This window comes from Cherax quadricarinatus, unplaced genomic scaffold, assembly GCF_038502225.1.
Source record: "Cherax quadricarinatus isolate ZL_2023a unplaced genomic scaffold, ASM3850222v1 Contig672, whole genome shotgun sequence".
Lineage (NCBI taxonomy): Eukaryota > Metazoa > Arthropoda > Malacostraca > Decapoda > Parastacidae > Cherax > Cherax quadricarinatus.
The window spans coordinates 113,155-122,444 of record NW_027195698.1 but is presented as its reverse complement, the minus strand read 5'-3'; the positions used below and the strand labels follow the sequence as shown (position 1 = coordinate 122,444).

At 43.3% G+C, this 9,290-nt stretch overlaps 1 protein-coding gene across 1 annotated transcript in view; it reads right to left on the bottom strand.

The window, feature by feature from the left end:
- Window positions 1-1,815: 1,815 nt before the first annotated feature.
- LOC138851461 (uncharacterized) overlaps window positions 1,816-9,290 on the bottom strand; it is a gene marked incomplete at its 3' end in the record, with an annotated part of 42,127 nt that continues 34,652 nt past the window's right edge. The window contains exon 3 of the mRNA XM_070080607.1: window positions 1,816-2,688. Within this exon, the coding sequence (XP_069936708.1) occupies window positions 1,816-2,688 (873 nt within the window). The remainder of the gene's footprint in view (window positions 2,689-9,290) is intronic.

The window sequence follows — 9,290 nt, the reverse complement described above, 5'->3', positions numbered from 1 at the left end:
CAGTCTACCTAGTTGGGTTATTGAGGCTGGGACTTTGGGTAGTTTCAAATCTAGGTTGGATAAGTACATGAGTGGGAGGGGTTGGATTTGAGTGGGACTTTCACATCAGAGCTTATTTCTTGGGTGGCATTGAAAATTGGGTTGGGCAAATGTTTTGCTAGTGGGATGAATTGTAAAGGACCTGCCTAGTATGGGCCAGCAGGCCTCCTGCAGTGTTCCTCCTTTCTTATGTTCTTATGAAAAGTACCTTGAAATTGAGCTCAAAGTAGCAGAAATGTTCGATTTTTACCAAAGTTCAAAAGTAAACAAATCATGCTAAGCGTCCAATACACGTCAACTTTTGAGTCTAATATTCTTTCACAAGTGCTCTGATATTATTTATACCATTTCTACACTAATGCAGTAGTCTGCATAACAGTAAATCATATTTTTTTGTGAGAATAAAAATTCAAAGTGGAAAGTAAAAAAATGTAAGAGGGGTCTGGGGACATGACTAATAACAGAGGAAATGTTATTTTAGTGCCAGGAATGTTTTTCTTGTTTATTCTGGAGCCTATTTGGAAATTGGCATCTTTTGAAATTTGTGTGAAATTGGCAAAATTGCTAAATTCTGACCACTGTATTGGATAGTTGAAATCGGTAAATTGGTGGTTTCTTGTACTCATTCGATAGAAAAAATGGAGTTCTAGCAAAATAGTTATGATTTTTGTCAACTAGTACATTGGAATTGGCTGAAAATAGGGCTCAAAGTGGGCAAAATCGCCGATGTGTAAACATCGTCAAGACAACTAACTTCACGAGAGCATAATTCCCTAAATTTTCCATAAAATTTCATACTTTTGGTGTCATTATGATCGGGAAAAGATTCTCTATCTTTTCATAAGCATTTTTTTTTTTTTTTTTGCAATTTGGGGGGCCCTAAGAACAAGTCTCTGAGAGGGCCTGTGGACCCTGAAAGGGTTAAAAGCATGTGATAGGGGCTTCTTGCAGTTCTTGATGAACACAGAGTTCCATGAGTCTGGGCCTGGGACAGTGTGCATGGGCATGTCATTTATCACCTGTTTGAAGTCATTTGGCATCAGGATAATGTCAGATAGGCTTGTGTTTACAAAATTCTGTGGCGCTCTCATAAAAACTTCATTTAGGTTTTCGATTCTCAGTCGGGTTAGTGGCTTGCTAAAAATTGTGTCACACTGGGACTTGAGTAGCTCACTCATTTCCTTGCTGTCATCTGTGTAGAACCCATCTTGGTTAAGTAGGGGCCCAATACTGGATGTTGTTCTCCACTTGGATTTGGCATAAGAGAAGAAATACTTTGGGTTTCTTTCAATTTCATTTATGGTTTTTAGTTCTTCCTGCAATTCCTGACTCCACAGCAGTGGAGAGTGTAGGTGTAGGTGGGTAGATGCTGGTACGGTAGTGTGTGGAGAGTGTGGGTGTAGGTGGGAAGGTGCTGGTACCATAGTGGAGAGTGTAGTTATAGATAGGTGCTGGTACAATAGTGTGGAGAGTGTGGGTGTAGGTGGGTACATGCTGGTACAGTAGTGGAGAGTGTAGGTTTAAGTGGGGTAGGTGCTGGTACAATAGTGTGGAGAGTGTGGTGGTACAGCAAGAGTGGTATTGTAATAATGTACCTGGAGAGTGTGGTGGTACAGTAAGAGTGGTATTGTAATAATGTACCTGGAGAGTGTGGTGGTACAGTAAGAGTGGTATTCTAATAAAGTACCTGGAGAGTGTGGTGGTACAGTAAGAGTGGTAGTGAAATAAAGTACCTGGAGAGTGTGATGGTACAGTAAGAGTGGTAGTGTAATAAATTATCTGGAGAGTGTGGTGGTACAGTAAGAGTGGTAGTGTAATAAAGTACCTGGAGAGTGTGGTGGTACAGTAAGAGTGGTAGTGTAATAAAGTACCTGGAGAGTGTGGTGGTACAGTAAGAGTGGTAGTGTAATAAAGTACCTGGAGAGTGTGATGGTACAGTAAGAGTGGTAGTGTAATAAAGTACCTGGAGAGTGTGGTGGTACAGTAAGAGTGGTAGTGTAATAAAGTACCTGGAGAGTGTGGTGGTACAGTAAGAGTGGTAGTGTAATAATGTACCTGGAGAGTGTGATGGTACAGTAAGAGTGGTAGTGTAATAAAGTACCTGGAGAGTGTGGTGGTACAGTAAGAGTGGTAGTGTAATAAAGTACCTGGAGAGTGTGGTGGTACAGTAAGAGTGGTAGTGTAATAAAGTACCTGGAGAGTGTGGTGGTACAGTAAGAGTGGTAGTGTAATAATGTACCTGGAGAGTGTGGTGGTACAGTAAGAGTGGTAGTGTAATAAAGTACCTGGAGAGTGTGGTGGTACAGTAAGAGTGGTAGTGTAATAAAGTACCTGGAGAGTGTGATGGTACAGTAAGAGTGGTAGTGTAATAAAGTACCTGGAGAGTGTGGTGGTACAGTAAGAGTGGTAGTGTAATAAAGTACCTGGAGAGTGTGGTGGTACAGTAAGAGTGGTAGTGTAATAAAGTACCTGGATAGTGTGGGCGTGGGTGGGTAGTGGTTGGTGCTGGAGAACGTGGAGATACAGTTGACCATCTTGTAAAGTTATCCTGGAGTAGCGGAGGTCATCTCGGTCTTGCTGGACACCAAACACCAGGCCAGCCTCCACCAGCCTCTTGACGCTCTCACTCATCCCACGAAGATGATCAATCTGTGGACAGTTACCACCATTATCACCTCTTCACAGTGTCACTACCTTTATCACCTGTGTACAGTATCACTACCATTATCACCCATGTGCAGTCTCAGCATCATTATTACAAGTGTACAGTGTCACTATCATGTAGAGTTTCAGCACCATTATGACAAGTGTACAGTATCACTGTCACCCATGTACAGTGCCAGCACCATTATCACAGGTGTACAGTGTTATAATAATGTTTGCTTCAGCATGATAGTGTTTGAACAAAGGAGAATGACAAAAGTCACTATATATGCAGAACATTTTGGCCAAACTTAAGATAAATAAGGCAATAACAATACAGTGTAATTTTTTTTTTATTATTATCACACTGGCCGATTCCCACCAAGGCAGGGTGGCCCGAAAAAGAAAAACTTTCACCATCATTCACTCCATCACTGTCTTGCCAGAAGGGTGCTTTACACTTCAGTTTTTAAACTGCAACATTAACACCCCTCCTTCAGAGTGCAGGCACTGTACTTCCCATCTCCAGGACTCAAGTCCGGCCTGCCGGTTTCCCTGAATCCCTTCACAAATGTTACTTTGCTCACACTCCAACAGCACGTCAAGTATTAAAAAACCATTTGTCTCCATTCACTCCTATCAAACACGCTCACGCATGCCTGCTGGAAGTCCAAGCCCCTCGCACACAAAACCTCCTTTACCCCCTCAATCCAACCTTTCCTAGGCCGACCCCTACCCCGCCTTCCTTCCACTACAGACTGATACACTCTTGAAGTTATTCTGTTTCGCTCCATTCTCTCCACATGTCCAAACCACCTCAACAACCCTTCCTCAGCCCTCTGGACAACAGTTTTGGTAATCCCGCACCTCCTCCTAACTTCCAAACTACGAATTCTCTGCATTATATTCACACCACACATTGCTCTCAGACATGACATCTCCACTGCCTCCAGCCTTCTCCTCACTGCAACATTCATCACCCATGCTTCACACCCATATAAGAGTGTTGGTAAAACTATACTCTCATACATTCCCCTCTTTGCCTCCAAGGACAAAGTTCTTTGTCTCCACAGACTCCTAAGTGCACCACTCACCCTTTTCCCCTCATCAATTCTATGATTCACCTCATCTTTCATAGACCCATCCGCTGACACGTCCACTCCCAAATATCTGAATACATTCACCTCCTCCATACTCTCTCCCTCCAATCTGATATCCAATCTTTCATCACCTAATCTTTTTGTTATCCTCATAACCTTACTCTTTCCTGTATTCACTTTCAATTTTCTTCTTTTGCACACCCTACCAAATTCATCCACCAATCTCTGCAACTTCTCTTCAGAATCTCCCAAGAGCACAGTGTCATCAGCAAAGAGCAACTGTGACAACTCCCACTTTATGTGTGATTCTTTATCTTTTAACTCCACGCCTCTTGCCAAGACCCTCGCATTTACTTCTCTTACAACCCCATCTATAAATATATTAAACAACCACGGTGACATCACACATCCTTGTCTAAGGCCTACTTTTACTGGGAAATAATTTCCCTCTTTCCTACATACTCTAACTTAAGCCTCACTATCCTCGTAAAAACTCTTCACTGCTTTCAGTAACCTACCTCCTACACCATACACCTGCAACATCTGCCACATTGCCCCCCTATCCACCCTGTCATATGCCTTTTCCAAATCCATAAATGCCACAAAGACCTCTTTAGCCTTATGTAAATACTGTTCACTTATATGTTTCACTGTAAACACCTGGTCCACACACCCCTACCTTTCCTAAAGCCTCCTTGTTCATCTTCTATCCTATTCTCCGTCTTACTCTTAATTCTTTCAATAATAACTCTACCATACACTTTGCCAGGTATACTCAGCAGACTTATCCCCCTATAATTTTTGCACTCTCTTTTATCCCCTTTGCCTTTATACAAAGGAACTATGCATGCTCTCTGCCAATCCCTAGGTACCTTACCCTCTTCCATACATTTATTAAATAATTGCACCAACCACTCCAAAACTATATCCCCACCTGCTTTTAACATTTCTATCTTTATCCCATCAATCCCGGCTGCCTTACCCCCTTTCATTTTACCTACTGCCTTACGAACTTCCCCCACACTCACAGTGTAAATTTAGGTGTTTACAATGAATACACTATAAGTGAATATTGTATTAGTTCATACTACATGACTTTAACAAGTTTACTTGAGGGGAATTACAAGTTTCATTATAAACCTAAAGTGTACACAATTGTTTAATGATTGTGAGAGTTACACATACAGTGGACCCTCGATTTTTGTGAATAATCTGTTCCAGAGAGTCTGCCGAAAGTCAAAATTCATTAGAATCGAAGTCATTTTTCTCATAAGAAATAATGTAAATCCAATTAATCTGCTCCAGACACCCAAAAATAATTTTTTTATGGATTAAATATAGATTTACATACATAAAGGAATAAGAAATCAATATAAAGCAATAATAAAATTTATAAAAGATAATTTAACATCACACTTACCTTTACTGAAGACTCTTTTTGGTGTATGGAAGACGGGAGGAGGAGAGAGGGTTAGGGTGATGTTCCTCCAGAAATGTTTGCACTTCACCCCACTTTGCACAATGTCCTTAATCTTTAACCCTTTGACTGTCACAACCCCAAATCCTCAGGTGTCTCCTGGTGTCACAAAATATTTGAAAAAGAAAAAATTATTTTTTCTTATGAAATTATAGAGAATGTTTTCCCAATGGTAATGACATCAAAAGTAGGAAATTTGATGGAAAACTTATGGAATTACACTCTCGTAAAGTTTGTGACCTCGGCATTATTTACGAATAGACGATTTTGCCCACTTTGAGCCCTGTTTTTGGCTAATTCCATTGTTCCAATCAACCAAACTCACTCATAACTATTTCTTTAGAACTCCATTTGTTCTATCGATTTAGTACAAGAAACTGCTCATTTACCAATTTCAACTACTCAACAAGGAGGTCACAAACTGGCAATTTGGCCAGTTTCATGCAAATTAAAAATTATGCCAATTTCAAAATAGTGTCCAGAATGAACAATGCAGACATTCCTGGTTCTAAAATAACATTTTCTTTGTTCATCAGTCACGTCTCCAGCCCCTCTGATATTACTCTTGCTTTCTATTTTGAATTTTTATTCAAACAAAAAATTTTTTTACTGTTATGCAGACTACTGCAATATTGTAATAATTGTATAAATAACATCAACCCATTCATGACTGTATAATGACATCATTTGTTTACTCTTGAAAATCAGCAAAAATCAAACATTTCCCCTAATTTGAGCTCCATTTCAAGATCCTTTTCATAGTAAAACCAATCAAAATCACCTCTATTTCCATAACATGTTTTCCATTCCATCAAATGTACTACGAAAATGAAAATATAGCCATAAAAACTATACGAAAATTCACCTCAAAGTCGGCATTTTAATCAAACAACATGGTCGGAGTTTCTTTTTTTCATTATGCACTGCGTGCTGCAGTATTTCTTTATATGGTGCACACTGACCACACAGACCCATTCTCTCACATGTGGGCCTACCAGCTTTCTCCTGCTTGATTTGAAGCTGCTAGAATTTATGAGTATACCTATGTCAAATATATTGGCTCGTAAGATGTATATACATACGACCGAAACAGACAAAGGGTTAAAGAAGGCACCTTCTTCCCTCTCTCTTCCACCTCCTCTGAAGCAATTTCCTCAGCTGGTGTACGTAAGAACATACAAAAGCAGGAACACTGCAGCAGGCCTGTTGTCCCATACTAGGCAGGTTCTTCACAAACCATCCCACTAACAATGTTTGCCCAACCCAATTTTCAATGCTCCCCAAGCAATTAGCGAGTCCCACTCAAATCAAATCGAGTGTGGTGAAGTACCCTGGCTGGTGTGTGTGGAGAAGTACCCTGGCTGGTGTGTGTGGGGAAGTACTCTGGCTGGTTTATGTGGGGAAGTACTCTGGCTGGTTTGTGTGGGGAAGTACCCTGGCTGGTTTGTGTGGGGAAATGCCCTGGAAGGTGTGTGTGCGTGGGGAAGTACCCTGGCTGGTTTGTGTGGGGAAGTACCCTGGCTGCTGTATGTGGGAAAGTACCCTGGCTGGTTTGTGTGGGGAAGTACCCTGGCTGGTGTATGTGGGGAAGTACCCTGGCTGGTGTGGGGAAGCACCCTGGCTGGTGCATGGGGAAGTACTCTTGCTGGTTTGTGTGGGGAAGTACCCTGGCTGGTTTGTGTGGGGAAGTACCCTGGCTGGTGTGTGTGGAGAAGTACCCTGCTGGTTTGTTTGGGGAAATACCCTGGGTGGTTTGTGTGGGGAAGTACCCTGGCTGGTGTGTGTGGGAAAGTACCCTGGCTGGTGTGTGGAGAAGTACCTTGGCTGATTTGTGTGGGGAAGTACCCTGGATGGTTTGTGTGGGGAAGTACCCTGGCTGGTGTAAGGGGAAGTGCCCTGGCTGTTGTGGGAAAGTACCCTGGGTGGTTTGTGTGGAGAAGTACCCTGGGTGGTGTGTGTGGGGAAGTACACTGGCTGGTTTGTGTGGGGAAGTACTCTGGCTGGTTTGTGTGGGAAAGTACCCTGGTTGGTTTGTGTGGGGAAGTACCCTGGCTGGTGTGAGGGGAAGTACCCTGGCTGGTGTGAGGGGAAGTACCCTGGCTGGTGTGTGGGAAAGTACCCTGGCTGGTGTGTGGGAAAGTACCCTGACTTGTGTGTGGGGAAGTGCCCTAGCTGGTCTGTGTGGGGAAGTACCCTGGCTGGTCTGTGTGGGGAAGTACCCTGGCTGGTGTGTGTGGGTAAGTACCATGGCTAGTGTGTGGGGAAGTACCCTGGCTAATTTGTGTGGGGAAGTACCATGGTTGGTTTGTGTGGGGAAATACCCTGGCTGGTGTAAGGGCAAGTACCATGGCTGTTGTGGGGAAGTACCCTGGCTGGTGTGAGGGGAAGTACCCTGGCTGGTTTGTGTGGGTAAGTACCATGGCTAGTGTGTGGGGAAGTACCCTGGCTAATTTGTGTGGGGAAGTACCATGGTTGGTTTGTGTGGGGAAATGCCCTGGCTGGTGTAAGGGCAAGTACCATGGCTGTTGTAGGGAAGTACCCTGGCTGGTGTGAGAGGAAGTACCCTGGCTGGTTTGTGTGGGTAAGTACCATGGCTAGTGTGTGGGGAAGTACCCTGGCTAATTTGTGTGGGGAAGTACCATGGTTGGTTTGTGTGGGGAAATACCCTGGCTGGTGTAAGTGAGTTCATTACCTCTGTAACTTGCTCAGCTATCAAAACTTTGGAGTCCAGTCCCTGGACCAATTATGTACCTCTGTAATCTTTTGACTACCGCCCACAGGATGGGTATGGGGTGCATAATAAACATATTAAACTAACTGGTGTAAGGGCAAGTACCATGGCTGTTGTGGGGAAGTACCATGGCTGTAGTGGGGAAATACCCTGGCTGGTGTAAGAGCAAGTACCATGGCTGTTGTGGGGAAGTACCCTGGCCGGTGTGAGGGGAAGTACTCTGGCTGGTTTGTGTGGGTAAGTACCCTGGCTGGTGTGTGGGGAAATACCCTGGCTGGTTTGTGTTGGGAAGTACCTTGGCTGGTGTGTGTAATGAAGTACTCTGGCTGGTGTGTGGGGAAGTACCCTGGCTGGTGGGTGGGGAAGTACCCTGGCTGGTGTGGGGGGAAGTACCCTGGCTGGTGTGTGGGGAAGTGCCCTGGCTGGTGTGTGGGGAAATACCCTGGCTGGTTTGTGTGGGGAAGTACCTTGGCTGGTTTGTGTAATGAAGTACTCTGGCTGGTGTGTGGGGAAGTACCCTGGCTGGTGTGGGGGGAAGTACCATGGCTGCTGTGGGGAAGTACCCTGGCTGTTGTAGGGAAGTACCCTTTACCAAAGGGCTGGCACTAGGAGCTTTCTTTTGGCCCATGGTGGCTTATATAGTAGTTGCAAGCACATAAACAATGAATTATTATGAAATTTATCTTATGAACACGTGGGGTGACGATCACTCACCAAGAAACAATGCCACACTGACTCTGAATGGTGTGTGTGGGAGGTTTGTTTGCATGCAGCCGCTGTGATGCTCTCCATACGACCACCGAATTTAGAGGCAAATCATGAAAATTGAGGCTATATTTTGATGAAAAAAAGTTGCAAATAATAGAAATTCACGAAGATTGATACTCATGAAATTTGAGGGTCCACTGTATTGAGAGTAAGTATATATTGTTTATAATGTTTTACATAAATAATAGGAGTCCTCAGGTTGTTCTTCAACTCTATACATCCTTGGTTAGGCCTCATTTAGATTATGCTGCACAGTTTTGGTCACCGTATTACAGAATGGATATAAATTCTCTGGAAAATGTACAAAGGAGGATGACAAAGTTGATCCCATGTATCAGAAACCTTCCCTATGAGGATAGACTAAGGGCCCTGAATCTGCACTCTCTAGAAAGACGTAGAATTAGGGGGGATATGATTGAGGTGTATAAATGGAAGACAGGAATAAATAAAGGGGATGTAAATAGTGTGCTGAAAATATCTAGCCTAGACAGGACTCGCAGCAATGGTTTTAAGTTGGAAAAATTCAGATTCA